This window comes from Sardina pilchardus, chromosome 10 (assembly GCF_963854185.1).
Source record: "Sardina pilchardus chromosome 10, fSarPil1.1, whole genome shotgun sequence".
Lineage (NCBI taxonomy): Eukaryota > Metazoa > Chordata > Actinopteri > Clupeiformes > Clupeidae > Sardina > Sardina pilchardus.
In genome coordinates, this window is record NC_085003.1 from 8,731,487 (window position 1) to 8,750,630 (window position 19,144).

Sequence of the window (19,144 nt, forward strand, 5' to 3'; positions counted from 1 at the left end):
TGTAGTACTGATGCCTCTCCTTCTTCCCCATCTTGGACACTGTCACAGACACTTGCCACTAAACTCCATTAGACATCTGGTTTAATATTCCCCTATTCTTCTCCCCAGACCTTTCCAAGTTCATTGAGGTTTTTCTGGTCAGTCCAATTTTCCACTGGCAGCGTACAAGGCTATCCCAGGGTGGTTCCTTTTGGAATCCTGTCAGGACTTTGGGGCTGGCTTCTTCAGGTTTTCCTTTTTTTCACTTCAGCATTTTGTGAACCACATGCCTGTAGAGCAAGCGAAAGCTACCTCAGGACACCCGTAGAAGTGAGATACAGTCGCACCACTTTGTACAAGGATTCTGTACAACTTTCTGTGCCACTCAAAACTCTGTGTTGTACCTTTATTTTGCAATGTGCAAAGTTGGTTGAAAGGCTGCATCTACTACACTTTAGTAAAGAGCCTCCATTTTGTGATGCAACCACATTCAGTGCCTTTCTGAGTGAACTTCTCCATTATAAAGCTGCCGGCACTACCACCATCCCTAACAGAGCAACAGTTGGAGTCTTTTAGGAGTAGGCCTCTCACAGCCACATGTAATACTCCTCTATGTCTACCCCCATCTCGGCCGTTAGCGAACAGTCTTTGCTCTTCCCCCTTCTTACACTTAGAGTAGCAATTGTCACTCCATCTCCAACCTGACATATCGTGGACCGCCAATTGCTACACCTTTGCATACCCCAAAAGCACAAGGAATCTAAGGCAACACCACCAGGCACTTGGCAAAACGGTGTCAAAAGTAGAGAACCGCTAATAAAAGTCTTTGAACTGCTTAAATAGGAAATGGGGGGGGGTTAGGGTTCTCAGTGTCTCCTTGCTTGTGACACGCGTAATGGCGAGCGGGTGAAACAAGCAAAGCCAGCTCCTCCACAGAGGCACACAAAGGGCTAGCTGGGATCATTGCACAAGCATAAAGCGGGCCCTTCTCTTCGACTGCGGTACAGTAATTTGCTCTCATTACCAGACTCAGCTGTTCCAGACCCAACAGGGGGTGACAACCAATCGGAGCACCAAGCCACTTTTCGCCCCACGAGCAGCGGCTGGGGCTGGGGCTGGACGGGGCGCGTAGAGCGACGCACACACATGCATCCATGGCACAGGGAACCACCCTTTTCCTTGGAAACAGCCCCGATGCTGTTTTTACCATTACGCTGGCACCGCGTGTGTATTTGTGTGTGGGGTGCTGGGGTGGTGGTGTTGGGGGAGGGGGCGGGGATGGTGGTGGTGGGGGGTTGCTGAAAATTACCACAAGCTGGCGAGGCTCAGTGCTCATGGTAACCAGAATGGCGAGCAGTTGTGAGTCAGTGCCCAAGAGCCAGTGGAAGAGGGCATCAGCCACAGAAGTCATACCCGGGCAAGCCTCCAGCACGGATTACCAGCCCTGATTTTCACCGACCGCAAACTTTAGTGTCTTTTAAAGGTGACATTTTCTGGGACAATGTGCATTAGTACTGATCGCTGTCCATGAGAGACTTAAGATGCCACGAGTGGTATAGTTTTTTTGTTTTGATTTGTTTTACATGAAATGGTCCAAAACATGTCCCTTTTCCAAGGCTGCAACTTCCTTGTGCATTTATTTAAGAGGGAAAAAATCTGACTTAGATAGACGGCTTTCTGTTTTGCACTTGGAACACATTAACAGTACCCCAGATGGCATTACATATACACATATGGAAATACTGTAAATAAATACAATTTTGAGTAATACTAATTTTACATTGTACTAAACCCAGCTGTGTGTATGGCAGACTTCAAAACACTCAAACCTCATCCATCTGCAGTTTAGTAGTCAAGCCTAAGCCCGTAACTTTGGTCACAGCAAGGTAACTCTTAATGAAGCCCTCATTCCCACTGTGCGCTAACTGTCTGGCAGAACGGTGCCGTGTGGGAGAAGCCAACAGAGACACTTGTGTGTCCCTAAAGCTCTTAGCCTGTATTAGCGATGGCTCAGGGAGCACCTGGGTCACCTCTCCCCAAAGTGGCAGCCTGAGGAGAGCTAACATGCCACCGGACCACAAGACAGTTAAAAATAACCACAGCAGCAGCAACAGCAGCAGCCCTGCCACTGAAGCTCTCCAGCAGGAAGCCCCAGAGCTTATCGCATCCCGGAGCAAAAGGGGGGGACTTTGGACCTGCGCTGCGCCAGGCTGGCTGGCTGGCCGGCTGGGAGAGAGCGTCTGACAGACCTTGAGCCGCTCCACACGCTGCGGCCCACATGCAAGGTGCTCTCACCGAGAGGAATTCAGCACTTTGGACAGCACCTACAATAGTTCTCTCCCGCTAGGAAATCACAGCACAGCACATTTTGCAGGCTGTGTTTAAGGACTTTGTGGTCGGCGCCGTGGCCACGCTGTAATTTCAGCAAGGTGCAGCGGGAGACGAGGAGGAGAGGCCGTGGGAGGCACATGACGCATTCCCCTGCACTGGGGAGGCCCGAGAGTGGCCCGAGAGTGGCCCAGCGTGATGGATACATTTACCATGGATTTTTTTTTGCATAGATTTAATCAAGTATGTCTTAATGCTACCTCATGTTTGTATGTTTGCAAATTTCCTTTCAAGAAATGCCACAGCAGATGTCTGCACTGCGTGCAAGTCTGTTCAGGATGTCTTTAATGTATGTGAATGATTTTGGGTCCTCATTAGTACTGTGTAACATCTTGAAGGCTTGATGCACATTTTCTCCAGGGGTACTTGGCTCAATACGCCACATACATACACACAGTCAGTTGTCAGTGTGTTGTTGGTTATTCTTGTCTGCTCGCATGTCATCTGTTAGCCGTGCAGCCCGAACAGCCCCATTTCATGGCCTGTCTTCTCTTTCCCCCCAGGCAGTAGGGAGGCGGCGTTCACCTATGCCATCACCGCGGCCGGCGTGGCGCACGCCATCACGGCGGCCTGCAGCCAGGGCAACCTGAGCCACTGCGGCTGCGACCGGGAGAAGCAGGGCTACTACAACCAGGAGGAGGGCTGGAAGTGGGGCGGCTGCTCGGCCGACATCAAGTACGGCATCGACTTCTCCCGCCGCTTCGTGGACGCCCGCGAGATAAAAAAAAACGCCCGGAGGCTGATGAACCTGCACAACAACGAGGCGGGAAGGAAGGTAAAACTGTGAATTCGTCGGTGCTTTTTCTTGTTGCTTTAGAACGTTGAGTCATTTCTTCCCTGGAAATGTTTGTCGTTATTCATCCCGACACGTCGAAGCGGCTCGTCTTACAGGGCATTCCAAAGTTCATCAGTAAAAAAATCGTACAGTGCGTTCTAATGTTGTTTGGGTTTTGCTCTTAAATTGGTTGCAGTTCCTCCGTAAATCCCTCTCCCTCCTCCGCTGGCCTGCTTTCCCTCTCCTGGCGGGGCCTGGGAGTGAGTGAGTGAGCGCTGCGTGTCAGTCGTGGGGTGCTGGTGTGTGTCCCGCGCGCGCGCCTGTGCATCTGCTCGCCGCCTCCACATCCAGCACGAGCGGCGGGGGTGCTATCTGCTGCCAGTGTCGAAGTGCGCTTGGCAGCCCCTCCAACAGGAAACAGATCTGGCTGCTGATTGGCCGGTCGCCCCCGTTGCCTCCGTTTGCCTAAGTCCCCTGGCTGATTGATAAGCAGCAGGTCCGTTTTCGGCAGCTAGTTTTTGCCTTAGCCTCAATTACAGTGTAGTCTCCCCACCATACTGTGGGTTCCTCTCGCTTGAAGGAACAGCTTGGCTGTGGCCCCGTTGGCCATGTTTGTTTGCTATTAGTCACTCACGAACACAAAACAACATGAAACCCCTGATGGCACGGCCTTTCTCCCCATCGACGACACGACGGTGACAAATGGATCTAATTAATAGCGTTGGGCTTTATTGTGTGCAGTGGGGAAAGCCAGGCTTTGTACCCGGAGTTGCCAGATGGAGGTCTGCCCAGTCCTCTCATGAAGTTATGAAGTGCAAAGTCAGAAACAGGATATTATTGTAAGTCCTCCCTGCCCCCCCACCACCCTCGTCCCCAGCCACCCCGATGCAGAAAACACAGCCCTGCCACTTAACTGCACCCTTTGAGTTGATATTTTTTTTCCCCCCTCTCTCTCTCTATTCTCTCAAACTGTGGATCAACCGTGGAGCTGTTGGAGCCACAACAGCCGGGATCGGGGGGGCTGAGAGGGGGAGCGATGGAGAGCTGACTGACTGGGAGAGGCCATGGGGCAGCCGTGCGTCGCGCCGGCGCTCTGAGATTTCAATTGCCGTCGCATTTTTGCGCTGCGGTCGCAGCTATCTATAAATGAATTGAGGCGAAACATTAGTGTTTTTAAAAGTAAAACACACTGTAGCTGGTTTATCGTTCAGAGGCCACACAGCTCACCACGCTCCCATGTGTAAAGGCCTGGGAGTTTGCCTGGGGAAAGAACCATTATCCTCAGCACAAAAACCTTTAGTCAAACAAAGAAAAAGGAAAATGAACCATTATATTGTCAATTGACTTTGAGGTGACAGTACTGTTTGGACATTTTTGGAAAGTTTTACTGAAAGCTACAATAGAGTCCCACGGAGTAGAGGCAGTGCGAGGTTTGGTACGGGTACGAGTGTAAACTGAGCCCTCGAACCGACATTCTGCATTATGGTGGGCACCAGCCTTCAACTCCTCTGGCTTTGCGTGCTACCCTGAGTGTGCTTGTTTTTCTGAGATGGCACCTAAACACTCCGCCGACAGATGTTCCTAATTCGCCCCGTTCTCTCTCATCCCGTGTCTGATGGAAAAGGATCTTTTGTCACATCCCACCCCTAATTGGTAGCAGAAAACTGACTTTGATGGAGAGAGTGTGAGGAGATGCCTCCAGCCGTTTTGTGAGCCACTCTAGTTGGTAGGGGGGGGGGGGGGGAAGCAGTCACGGCCCTCGCGGTTTTGCACCTTTCCGGGACCCTTTCCTGCTTTTAATCTGCCCTCTCATTGTCGTGGCATTGCCTGACCACAAATGAGCAGAATGTATGACCGTGCCCCAGAGACAATGGCTTTGCGTGAGCATGATGGGTGGGAGGGATTAATCGATGACTTTGTGTGAGTCTCTCAGAAGGCACGACGATGACGGGGCCCTGGCGAGGCCGAGCGCCAGGAAAGAAGAGGCACTGGAAAATGGCCTCGCCAAGAAAATGTAACATTTTCATGCAACAAATACAAGGCGCATACTTCACTGGAGTCTCCCGTGAGGTTGAGGAATTCATGTTATACGAACACAGAAGTGGTTTGTGTTGTCCCTCAAGACTAGAGGCGGCGTGTTTGGAGGGTTTTTTTTTTGCCTTATTTTCTCTCGGATTTATTATGCATTCAAAAGATGAAATGTAACTTAAACAACACAGGGTGAGCTGCTTGTGGCAGAGGTTTGGACAAATACCCAATGAGGCTTAAATGTTGGCTATGCCCTCACGTGGCTGTGGACATTACTCTAAATGGCTCCAAGGACTGTGGTAGTCCCACCGTTGCATGTCTTATTTCTAAGATGATCTACTTTTCATTACACCACTCAACATTGACTGGTGCTCCACATTTGGAATCCTCATTTTTTTTTTGTTATGTCATTCAGATGGCATATTTCTTTGGTTAATAAACCATGATCCCACACCTCTGAATGATCCAGCTGTAGACAGTTAATGGTCATCTGTTGGTTATGTCTGCACAATATCTGTAATGCATTAAATAGCCTGAATGATCCACTTTCAGCTCGACTGTAATGCATACGGTTATACAAGATTTGTATTTATTTTTGCTGCCCATTGATGTGGTCTTCGGGAAGGTAGGGGGAATTACAGGGTAGAATATTACCAGTAAGTCCGTGTTTTTCACCCCAGATTTTGACATGTTGCTGGCCCCGTTGGCCATTTCAGAATTTTAGATATGCTCCGTTTTGGTTCAGTTCATACAAAACTGTCATTCCATGCTCATTGAGAATGCTAATGTTGAACATTCCCTTGCCAAGGCGCCCAACAAAAGCCTTCCCTACTGTGCGTGCTTTCCTGGGCTTTCCTCCACAAGATTATGTTTTTCAAAAAGAAAACTTTCACCAGAAGAGAGAAGGCTACTGTTAGGCTATCATAAAGTACTCAGAAATAAATGCACTGGATATTAATGGGAAAGGATCTATCATGGCCTCCATTTGTTCTTAATGGATCACATTTGAACAAAGGCGGCTCTCACAAGACATCTTTGGTTATTCATTGTTCCATCTAATATCCAATTCAAATAAATACAGCTCTTCTTGGGCATGCATTCCCAGAGTAACAACAAGGACATAAAACATCGGTGGAGACTTTAAGTTTTTCTGGCAAAAAATCCCCTAAACCAAGCATTCATTACATCAGCAAAACTTTTTATAAAGACGTTACTGCTGAAATGTTGACTGGTCTGGGCAGATCCAACTAAAATACTATACATATACCCACCTTCTTAGTTTTTGATGTATTTAAAAAGATATATGACATAAGTATATTTAGAGCCAAGTAATTTTCTCGTCCTCATAAAATGCATTAAGTAGTTATACAAAAGGACTGTTATGGGTCATGAATAGGTTTTCCAAGTGTCTCCTTTGGAGAGCGCGTTGCTGGAACCATATTTGTAATTACTTCTATGACGACTATTAAAATGTCCTAATGTTTTTGCTAAGAAATACTATAAATAAGCCAAACCCCATTATATTGTTAGCATGTGAAGAAATCCATTGCTGCATGGGATAAAAAAAAAAGTATGTGGAAACTGTTTGTGCTCTGCCACTCTGGACTATACAGAAGGCTCTTTAAACTGAAGATAAGTCACTCTCGGATGTTTTGGCAATAGACAAGTTTTACTCATCTGAGCTCCTCAACAGGATATGAACAGGATATGAAATTAATCAATTACATTTCTGTTATATTCAACCAAGACCAAATTCATTTTGATGACTCTGTAAGGTTGTCAGCAACCACAACCACAAAATTCTACTGAAGTTGCAGTAACCTTAAATCAGATCTTAATCTTACATAAAACTTGTCAAACATCTGTGGCTCTGCTGATCGTGAGGATCTGTTCCGCAGTCTGCTAGCCATTTTTTGTCACGCTCAACTATGAACACTAACTCTATTGGTCACTTAATGCACTGTACTTACTGACCTGGGACATGAGAATGCCATATGGTCTAGCAAATGCATGCACTGTTGATTCTGCAGTGCATAGATGGACAACTGTAAGTGCATAAGTACCTTTTTAACCCACCTGGCTGTCTTCCCTTCAGGTGCTGGAGGAGCGGATGAAGCTGGAGTGCAAGTGCCACGGCGTGTCGGGCTCGTGCACCACCAAGACCTGCTGGACCACGTTGCCCAAGTTCCGCGAGATCGGCTACATCCTGAAGGACAAGTACAACAAGGCGGTCCACGTGGAGGTGGTCCGCGCCAGCCGGCTGCGACAGCCCACCTTCCTCAAGGTGAAGAAGTCCCAGAGCTACCGCAAGCCCATCGAGACCGACCTGGTCTACATCGAGCGCTCGCCCAACTACTGCGAGAAGGACGCCAAGACGGGCAGCGTGGGCACCCAGGGGCGCCTGTGCAACCGCACGTCGCCGCACACGGACGGCTGCGACCTCATGTGCTGCGGCCGAGGGTACAACACGCACCAGTACACCAAAGTGTGGCAGTGCAACTGTAAGTTCCAGTGGTGCTGCTTTGTCAAGTGCAACACGTGCAGCGAGAGGACGGAGGTGTTCACCTGTAAATAAGGGACGGGGGAGACGAAGCTCAAACACGGAGGGAGAAGGGGGAGAAGATTGGACAGACAGCTTAGGGGAAACCCATAATGAGAGAAAGAGAGAGGGAGTGGGTGTGAAAGAAGAGAGAGAGAGAGAGAATGAAAGAGTGAGAGAGATGGTTTTGGACCAGTGGAGTGGGAATAGAATGGAAATTACAATATCAGCTCTTCATGGCATCATTTTGCACAGCAGAATCTATATTTGCTTTAACACAAAGTAAAGGCTAAATATCACTAGGTACAACCCCAGCTCTTGACTGAGTTAAGAATATTGGGTGCTCATGCACTGATGTATCCACACTGACTGGAAGTTCTGACTGCAGGATACAAATCATGCCCTGGATGGGGACTGTGCATTGCACTCTGGGATTTGTAGTTCTTTATTCCAAGGGAAGCTTACTGAGAACAAGACCGAGTGACTCGTGGGACGTGGAAAGTGACGGGAATTGCTCTGAGCAAAAAAAGGGTTTCAAATGTTCTGTTCACAGCTTTTGAGTCTCAAACTCTTGGGTTTCAAGAAAGGGGACAGCAGAGATGAAAGTACGATGGCAAAAAAAACTGGCAAATTGACTGTGCCAAAATGAAGAACGCTTTGGTAGTGCAGTGTCCATGGGAGCACTGGAAGCTGAAATGGGGAGGTTTCTACCGTAAGCCTTCTACTGCCAACTGGAAAATGGTGGAGTATGTTAGTCGTCCAGTCACACTGGAACTGTCTGTTTGAACACTGAAAATAAATTGTTTATTTATGTAATAGTATCTTAAAACAAAGCACTAACGGGTAGAAATGTCTTATTTTGTACTAAGTGTAAAAGAGAGAAAAAAAAAGTTTTTAGAAACTCTGACTGAAGGTGCGTGTCTTTTAGAAAAAAAAAACATCCCACCATTTCCCAACCAAAAAGCCCTTGATTTCCAAAATGTTTTCAGTGGTTTCACTTCTGGTGTGTGTTGACTTCAGAAATCAACTCATAGAACAGTATATTTCTCAATCACATGGGTTCTATTTTTCTCTAGCATAGCTTTTGTTTGCAGTCAGATATGCACTATGATTCCTGTTCCCGGTTATTATGCATTTCCAGACATAGACAAGAAGACAACTTTCTTAAGCTGCAAAAAATCCTCAAAAACAAACAAAAAAAAGAAACCCTTCCTCGATTCATTAAACGTGACATTAATATGTTGCTGGATATGTTGTCGAGTGCTGCACTGATATTTTTTCTATTCAGATACAACTCAAATGAAACTAAATAAATATCAATTTGTCTGAGTTCTGATATTTATTTGAGAGGATAATCCTGCAGGAGAATCATGAATCAGAGAAGGGAGTCCACAACTCCACAATATGTCCACAACCTTCAGAAAAGAATCTCACTACCATCATCATTGAAATGCCAACTGCTGCTCTTTTTTTACATGCAACATATTTACAGTGCATTTCATGAAACTTCACAGAACATCTCAAATAATCTATTTGTCCATAGATTTTATGTCAAACTGTTATATAGAACACATCAAAATGTATAACTAAAGGAGTTTTGATATGTGAAGATGTACTTACATTTATTCACAGTTAGAGAAACAAGTATTTTTGTGGCCTTTCTGTTGACATTTAACATAATTTGTGATAAACATACAGAATGATCGTTCACTTTATTTTACTTTTACAGAGTTAAATTTAGGCCTGCCTATGTCCTATTTTGGGACTTGTCTTTTTTCAACAATGGTATATTGTATTTACCAGGAACAACTTATAGCTGGGCTACACCGGCAATGCAACTGGGTTTTTCCATTCGCAGAGTGTATACTGCCACAATTATCTTCCACTATGGTCAATAGTACTGGCTACACCAAACATTAGAGTAATTTGCACATCCCAAGACAATTTGACCAGTCTTTAAATACTATTTTACACTCTGCGAACGGAACACTTCAGTTAAGAGAACGGTGTAGTGCTGCTGTTAGATAAGTGAGTTATGTAAGTTTCAGCATGTTAATGTGAATTTTCTGTATAAATAGTCAATTATGAACAGTCATTTTAGACTATAGGAGACTTTATTTAGTTTGTCCAGGTGTATTCTTTCTGATCAAGTCAAAGCTAACAGTTAAAGGCATTAAAAAGTCATTGATGCTTGTTTAATATAAAGATGTGTGTATACCTGACAGAATTACAATACAAAAGGAAAGGATAGTAGACTCACTTGGCATTGATTCACCAGGTGATGAAATGAACGAAAACACTTTGAACTCGCTCTGCACCATAACCATAACAACAGTGAGTCAAACAGGGACAAAACATACAGCCACCTTCCAGCAAATGACAAATGCTAAAAAAGGCAGCTCATTAAATGTAAATTTCACATTGTGTCAAGTCACATTACATATGGATGGATATGGATAGATTCCATGCTTCTTAAGAACAAGATGAAGCCGTGGCATATTAGCTCTGTCAAAGCCCAGATTTGGGGTTGCTTGCAGAAGTGGAGCACAGTTAAAATGTCTGGCCATTGTGTGCAACACATTTGAGCCAGCGAGGGCAGGAAAAAAATGTCCCTTATTCAGAAGTTCCAACCACCCTTAATATGTCTATTGGCGATGTGGGGAAAACATAAATCATTAAATATCATAACCAAATAAATCCAACAGCCTGCTGACTTTGACATTATTTTGTACACAGCACATGTTCATAATAACCCGTGGTTAGCATCCTTGATTATGGCACGCACGGAACAAAGGGAAATTATCTTACAGAAAAAAAAGAAAAAAAAAACTCAATCATGCAGGGAAAATAAGGAAAACAATCTCCTTGGTTTCAGCCTATTTTTTTATGATATGGTCCTCTCTGCTGTAGCTGTCATTCTTTCTTTTCAGCGTGCTGCCTGGAGCAAGATTTGGGTTGACTTTGCTGGACAGCCCTACTCGCCTTAACATAAACTGCTTTTTAGCGCTGGTTCACTGGGAAACGGTCCTCTTGTTTTGCTTCTCCTCTCTGCTGTGATTGCTTTGACTGGGCGGAAAGCTGAGGCTGCAGTGGGACCATTGCCTAATGTACTCTTTTTAGGAATGACCATCACAGCCATGTTCTCTACATCTATCTGCAGTGACGTTGAGAGGCTCTGGGTTCCAGTAGCTGGCTGTGATCGAGGTGTAAGAACAGCCTGAGTGGACCTGTTGTGTTTCACCAAAAAAACAGGCGAGAGAATGCGGTTCTACTGAAAGCATTTCTCCAGTAGTCCAGGTGGCAGAGGCCTGTGGAATTGTGATATTGATAAGAGAATGAATTTAATGGTAAATGTCTTTGAGTCCCTATTTTCCTATTATACAAATTTGTAACATCTAAATGATCTGTATTTTTGAAAGACAGGTACCTGTATTGGACATAACCTACTTTTGAAATTACATCTGTACAAACTGTAACACAATACTGTATGTATAACTGAGATTTTGGATCAGGGACTATAACAGTAATCAAATAATATAGTTTATTGTAATAGAGTAGAGGAGAGTAAATTAAAATGTAATAAAGTCACTGACTTTATTGGTAAAAATACTTTTCCTAGACTTTAGGGAGAAATATGACAAGTTATAGTTTAGGTCTCAGAGTCAGCCCCAGAATAAATCTAGTTGAAGTATGGCATAAAATTGTGTTATTAGGACACTGAAAACGGTTTCCCTCAACATAAGTGTGCTTTCATCATGAAAAATTCTCAGCGCAAACTCCCTTTTTGAAGTGGTCCTTCGCCATGGTGAAAAGGGAGCCATGCCACTTTGTTGGCTGGTTGGATACTCAGCGGCTCTCTGCTAGGCTGAAAAGCATAACAGGCAGCCAGCAGAGCAGAAGTAAGATGTGTTTTGTTAGTTGTCTGAAACTCCGGGGCCCGGAACCACATAAGCTCCCATACTATACCCTGGATTGAGAAAAAGAAATCCATTTGTTTCTGACAAACATTTTGTCATTAAAAAATATGAGATAGAAAAACAGACTGTGCAGCGTGTGTGCGCGCCACTAAAGCGTCTATTGTTTAGGTGTCAGAATCATTAGTTCATTGGGTTCTATTCTGCAAGCTAATGCTTCTGGTCTAATTCACTCTGGGAGAGACATGACTGCTGTTTCAGATCAGACCTACCAACAGGACTGGCAACGTAACAGCGGCCTTTATGCCGGAGGGGGAGGCGGACCACAGGGTGGGATCTATATCTATAACTAGTTCGAATTTAATAGCAATCATGGTATGCTTGAGTTTGGCAAAGGGGAGAGGCACAGGAGGGGAAGGGGGTGCTTCGCTGAGTGCCATTTTGGCACGCTGGAGTTAACTCTTCACACAGGAGGGCTGCGTTTAAAATGCATACCAACAGCATGGAGCAGGAGCCAAATCCCCTCCGAATCCCATCAGTCCCTCAAAAGGGCTGGGGGTACAAGTGGAAGAAAAGGGAACCGGATACTCTCACTCTCTCTTTTCTTCCGCAATCTCTTTCTTTCTTTCTCTCTCTCTCTGTGTCTCTTTCTCAAGCTCTCTCTCCCCTTCTCTCGCATTCATTTGAAATGAAAAGTGGCAAGAAACTGTTCCCTCCTCTCGGGGCAATGCAGGCTCTCTCCCTCTCTCTCTCTCCCTCTCTCTCCGACGGCGATGGCCGGAGACTGACCCTGGTGTGTTTGCCCTCCTCCACAGACAGAATCCTCATTCAGGGTTTCAGAAAAATGGGGAGGCTCCTCAGGCCCCTGTCTGATGCGCCGCTGCAATGGAACAAAACCAAGCCAATTGCCAGAACTCAGGCTGATATCCAGTCTAAAAGTACTGTAATCCTGTCTGGATCACGAGTCGGTGAAAGACACAAAGATCTCTCTTAAGGATTTATTGTGCCCAGAGGATTAGGTTCAATGGCTATGTTGAGATGTACTGAATGTTCGGCGTATCGAGAGAAAATGTGCTGAATAGTTAGCCGGGGAATTCAGCGGGAGAAAAAAAAAGAGGCCTCCCAAATTTGATTGACTCATCTTAGAATTGGGCTGGCACTTTCGAGCCTAGGCATATCGGATCAGGATGTCACTGTCACTAGTTCCATCTGCGGTTGTCTCCAGTTGGCCAGCTCAGCTTTTCCGTAGCTTCTCTCGAAGTGACAAAAGCAATAGGGGATTCCACTGACTTGGCGCGGAGTGGGCCGCCCTCCACCCAGCAATTTGTTACTACTTCGGTGGGAGACAAGACAAGAACCTTTGGATCTGCTGCGTGGCCTCAGAGATAAGCCACAGCTGTGAGGGGGAGGAGGGCGCAAGGGGTGGCAAAAAAATAAATTACATAAAAAATGAGAGGGAGAATTAAAATTGAGGACCCGGGGGGCCTTTCAACTGACGCTTGAGATATGCCAGAGGCCAGTTCTAAAGAAAGGACTGTTGTCCTCCAGACACTGTGCATCCATTACACTAGTCTTCAGTCACTTATAAAGCCTGTGAAGAAGCCCTTGCTGGTGATGGATCATCCAAGAGCCTTTCCACATGTCTTTCAAGTCTGTTATTTAGGATCTTAATAGCATCAGACGGACTGATAAAACAGCATGGTCCTACTACTGTGCTGACACCATTTTTTGTTTGCCTTAAGCCCGAGGAGTTTGGGAGCTGTTCATTTCTATAATAAATCTGTCATTCCCCTATACTTTTTTATCTATGTGGAAACAGCTTTAGGTCTTGTGTGCCAGCAGGCCTTGTGGGATACCTAGGGGGCCTGGAGTGGGGGGTGGAAAAATGATGCCCTCCCAGAGGAATGTGTCCGTAGTGAATCATCTAGATATTGCTCATCAGCGAGGCTTTTAATGTAATCCTCTCTCGCCCCTTTAGTCCTCCTGTCTCCGAACAGCTTTCCATACTGTGACTGGGAACAATAACAATACAGATACGGCCACTATATGTTGCCACTTCCTATCAGTCTATGGTCCGGTGTCCCACAGGGTTTCCTGTGCCAAGCAGGCACAAGGCCTCTCAGACCTGCTGCTTGTAGGCCTTTTTCGAAAACAAATGTGTAGTTGTATCCGCCGCTGGTCTGGAATAGCCTAGTGTTTCTCATCATTTACTTTACGTTGTTTTGACTGCTTGTCTTATTGAAAGACCATCATTTTGAGGTTCCGCGTCATCTGTTTGATATTAGTGGTGAGGAACACATGGCCATTCAAAGGCAGAGGCCTGAGTGACATCATAAACCACAAGATGGAGCAGAGATCGGCAGTCGCGGCTCTCAAGTCCTGGAGGAATACCTGACTCTCATCTGGTATTGTCCCTTTGCACAGACACAGGTCGTTGGGGACTTGTACCCCCTTGACAACTCGATGGGCACCTCCCAAACAATCAGGCTGCGGTGGACTCCTGATGCCAAAACACTGTGTGGTTCAGACCTGTTAACATCTTGCGGTCTAAGAACGTCTCTTAAATTTACACCACTACATTGCGCTTCATTTGTGTGGAATGTGCTTCATTTGTAAGTATTTGTGCCTTATATGACTGAAAGGGGGCCTTCCAGGAGAACTATTATTTCTCTCTTGCCTGTTGTATTTCAAGTGAGGCAGAGAAAAAGGACAGTTAAAGGAGTATTTTTGAACATCTGTTCAAACAGTAAATAATTCCAACTGTAAATAACCCAAGATAAGAAGATACGGCAGTGAAAGTTATACATACACAAATTGTAAGTTACATGTTTTGTGTGGAGACGAGACTCCGGCACACTAAATAACGACTCTCCATTTGGCATGCTCACCTGTTTGTGTTGGCTAGGGGTGGCGAGCGGTGCTCATAAAATATGAGTGGGGTTATGGCTGATGTGGTGCTGCCCTCCTTCCTCATACGGCAGACAACATCAGCAGTCTCTCACACAGTGTGACGGCCTTTTTTTCAGCATGTGTGTTTATGTGTGAAGGGCAGACAAAGGGAGAAAGAGAGAGTGAGAAAGAGCGAGGAGGAGGAGGAGGTATCATTCATTTTGTGAATGTGCGTAGGTTTAGGTGTTTTAGTAGTTGTGGGAACGGCGGTTTGTCTTGTTTTAGTGTGTGCGTGAGTGTAGCCTACGTGCACATGGAGAGGGTGTAGGTGGGTCTGTCTTTCTGTCAGCTCTATGCGTGTCTGTGTGTGCGTGCGCCTTTGTGTTTGCTAGAGACACTTTTTGGGAAGTGGGTTTGTGCACGGAGGCATTGGCGGGGAGAACTCGAGGACAGCCCACACGCGTTTCCCTCCGCTCTGTCCGGTGGTGGGCCAGGCCACGGCTTCTCCTTGAGGATATTTTCTTCGCTTTTTTGTTTTTATGGCTGGAGTGAGGTTGGGGTTTTCAAAGCAGACTCCACCTCTGTGGAACTGACAAAAGACCCTTCTGGGCCCTCCACTTTTCAAAAGAAGGCCCCATAAACAGCTTGTCCTTTGCAAAGAGTCGGTCATGTTGAGAGAAACTGAGCACACAATATTTTTTGCTTTCGTGTAAAGTATTCAAAAGATACAGAAAATACCACACTGTGGAGGTTTGTATTTCTGCAAGACTCAAAATGGTTTGGAAAAATGAAGAATTATCTCTCGTCATTATGCACTTATCTTGAGATTACACACAGTATGTACTCTAATGTACCCCTGCTAAAGCAGCACAAGTAAAGTGGAAAACATATTATGTAGGCTTTTTATCTCAACTTTGCACCACCACCAAAAGAAAATAATAGAAAAACTCAAAATCAAACATTACTTACTAGGAGAAAAACTCAAAATCAAACATTAGGAGAAAAGGTTAGCAAACAAGAGAAATTATTTCCTAGAGCAAAAAAACAATATGTCTTGCGCTTGTTCAGTTTATAAAAGGACATGAAAAACCCACTCTGGATGCCATGCTTTGAATGCCATTGATAAAACAGCACCAATATGCTCTGCAGCTGAGACCACAGAACTTGATACCCCATAGAAGAAATCCCTGGACATTTGGAAAATATTTGCATTTTCAACATCTTGGTTTGCCTTTGCAGCACGCGAGATGGTGTCAACAAGAAAAGACATTACCAAAATCGTTTAGCAACTAAGAGGAAAAATTGCGAACAATATTTAGATGAGACACTTCATGGAACAACTGCCACATTAATGGGGTGAAATATGAGCTATTTTGTGGAATTCCTACGACTGCTTGCAAAACTGTGGAGTTTCACCCCAAACTCAAACTTGGCAGCATGTCACAGTTTGAGACAATTGTAAGTTTCCTTTTACGAAATCTCTGCCATTGCGTATTGGCGACGCACGGAATCATCCGGAGTGAATGTGAGGGATGAAGTCTTAGCACACTCTGGCAGGGAACAGATGTTTGCTGGTGGGCAAGCCTGTCACTCAGTGGATGGATTTGACGACTAACTCCTTCTGTCAGGCAGGCACACCACATCCATGGCTGCATCAGAGAGCAGCTGCCCGGTGCGCGTATATTTCGGTCCCCATCTGTGTCCCAGGCTGATCGTGGGCTGGAGTACATGCCTTTGAACATGTAGACCGATGGACGGGAGGCTACTGTGGTCTGGAGAGGCAGGAGAGGGATTACTGGTGGTAATCCAGGGCCTCCTCCCCAAGCCTATTCCCTCCTCTCTGGTGCGTGCTAGCCCCTCTGTCCCACCTACCAAACCTTACTTTCTAGCTCCAGGCAGACCCCTATCTACCCTCCATTCAAACCAGCCACAACAGAGAACCATCCATGGGTCATGGATGCACCATAGGGTTTAAGGTGTTGATGACTGTCTATGGATTTATGTCAATGAGAACGTCACCGCACGCCTATAGGCCCTTTGAACAGGGAGTTTAACCCAAGAACCATCTCCCCTACACAACACGTCCGTCTTACACACACAGACAGACACACACACACACAGACACACACACACACACACACAGACACACACAGGCATTTGTCTCACCTCTCCAACCCGGGTGTAAACGTGCCGGGATTAAGTTTCCCTGGGACTTCTGGCAACACGTGGCTTTGTTTAAGGCCTCTCCAATCCCCGAGGAGCCTGCTGGCAGAGTCCTCGCTGCCAAGCTTCAGCGCGCCCCACCCAGGGTCCCAGCAGTGGGGAGGTAAAGAGAGAAGAGGAAGCAGCCGCAAGGCAGTCCATCCCAACATCAGAGGGCACACTCGTCCTGGGCCTCAGCTGGTTCGGTTAACACACAGGCAGCGTTTTAATAGTCTCACAGGCGTCAAAACAAGCAATGCTTCAATGCTTCAATATCTGAGGTGGGGGTGGGAGGGGGGGTGGGTATGGGGGGTATTGAGATTTGTGATTTAGAGTTTAACATTGTATTGCTTTGTTTGACAATAAAAACACTGAATAAAAAAAAAAAAAGAAGCAATTCTTCAGCTAACGTCGACCAATGTAACATGCCCTTTATGATAATAGCTTATTTCACGGACACTCAGACCTTAGAGAAGGTTCCGGAAAAGCATTTCACCTCTAAGGACAGTGACCCGAGACCACCTATTCTGAATGACAAGGTTAATGAGGTATGTGGTTTGGCAAGCTTCAGGGCAACCTTTGTAATCTGAGGGGCTATCAGCTCAGATGGATATCCTGCAGCACGGCAAGGGCAGTACAAATACATGCCGGTTCAAAAGAACTCTCTCAGTTCAATATATGGCATTCAGCACATTCAACTCTTAGATCAAATATGATCAGATTATCTCTTATCATGGTGCCAGCAACAGGTGTTCAAGTAAATCAATATTAGGCAGCTGCCTGATGGATATCATAGTAATTTCCCAACCAAATGAGCTTCCGGAGAGAGAAGCCAAGTGGCCACATCAAATCTAGGACATCAGTGACACAAGAATGTATTAGATTAACAGTATCTCTGGGCAGATACTGTATGTTTTCTATATAATACTGTATGTATGCATGGTAAGCCAATTTTACAGACATATTTTATAGTAACCATATGAAAACATATCAAACTAGTGAAAACACTAGGTTTAATGGCTTCCACTTTTAAATCTGGTCAAAGTTTAACAAAAGGCTGATGCCACCAGAAACTGAAAATGTTTTAACACTTAATGGTAGAATCTATTTTGAAAGTATGACTTTAATGTCAAGACCTTGGTTCAAGTCTACAGATGAGCAGCCTTGCCCATAAATGGCGTCATCCATAGAAAAAAAGAAACCATCATTTGCACAGTATAAATGTGCTGACAGTAGAAGAAAATATTTAAACTCATTTCTAATTATAATTTCTTGTAATTATAATTCCACTTCATCTCAGCCTTCCAAAGTAAACGCTGGCCCCTACATTTCTGTATTTTATGACAGTGAGTTGTAATGAAAAAGTAATCCACAAATAGATAAATGCATTAGGTCTCATTGGGAAGTGGCATTAGGTCTCCAGGCAGCTGTAAAAGCCATTTTTAACTTGTGCTGCTTTGCTGGCCTGCATCCCACATCTACACCTCTCATCACCGCTGCCTGTAAAACTGGGCCTGTGAGAGTGAACGCACACTCCCATGACTGACACACACACACACACACACACACACACACACACACACACTCCTCTCTGTCAGCCCCCCAGCTGCCGGGTTAGAACATCACCAGAACAGATCACACACACACACACACACACACAAAACACACACAGAGACGAGCACACATCCTCTCTGTGCTCCTGGTTTTCCTTCACGTTTTCCGATGAGTCCAGGTTTCTGAATGAGCTGTCAGACAGTGGTCGCTGGAAGGGCGCGGCGTCTGACCATTAGCCCAACCATCCACGCGACCTCACTGAGCCCGTCGGCGAGACATGACCGAAAAACCCTCCGTGCCTGGCCCAGGGAAGGGGTGCGGCCCGGGGCACCAGATGGCTGCCGACAGAATGCCACACCATGGACACGGCCTCTCCACACGGGTCCAGGCACACAGGATGGAGGTTCGGCTGTTGTGACACCATGGACCATGGAAGCCTTGACAGGGACAACAAGGCCACCCATAGCACCTATTTATTTGTAAATGTACATACTGTATTTATTCCTTTATTCTTATACATCACTTACTGCCCTTATTCTTTTTTTTTTTAACTGTTTTGTCATTGTTGAGTATTATAGTTGAGTGCAAAGATTAACCAGAGTCAAATTCCGTGTTTGTTACGCAAACCTGGCCAATAAAGCTGATTCTGATTCTGACACAGAGGTGACATGGAGGGAGGCAAGGAGAAACCACTTGCCTCTACATTACAGTAACACAGAAAAAGGCTAATGAACTGTTTTTAGCCACTCTGTTCAAAGCCATTGTGTGCAGATTATTTTGCTATAGGGTGTTTACCACATTTGCAAAATTATAAGCAACACTTTGTTCGTCATTTATGAAAACAGAGCCCACATTTCCTTGAAGTACACTTACAGA

At 45.5% G+C, this 19,144-nt stretch overlaps 1 protein-coding gene across 2 annotated transcripts in view; it reads left to right on the plus strand.

The window, feature by feature from the left end:
- The window catches only part of wnt7bb (wingless-type MMTV integration site family, member 7Bb), a 30,793-nt gene extending 20,404 nt beyond the window's left edge, over positions 1 to 10,389 (plus strand). For both annotated transcript variants that reach the window (XM_062547594.1, XM_062547593.1), the window contains exons 3-4: positions 2,871 to 3,142; positions 7,266 to 10,389. In XM_062547594.1, coding sequence (XP_062403578.1) covers positions 2,871 to 3,142; positions 7,266 to 7,745 — 752 coding nt within the window. In that variant the 3' untranslated portion in view covers positions 7,746 to 10,389. The remainder of the gene's footprint in view (positions 1 to 2,870; positions 3,143 to 7,265) is intronic.
- Positions 10,390 to 19,144: the final 8,755 nt, after the last annotated feature.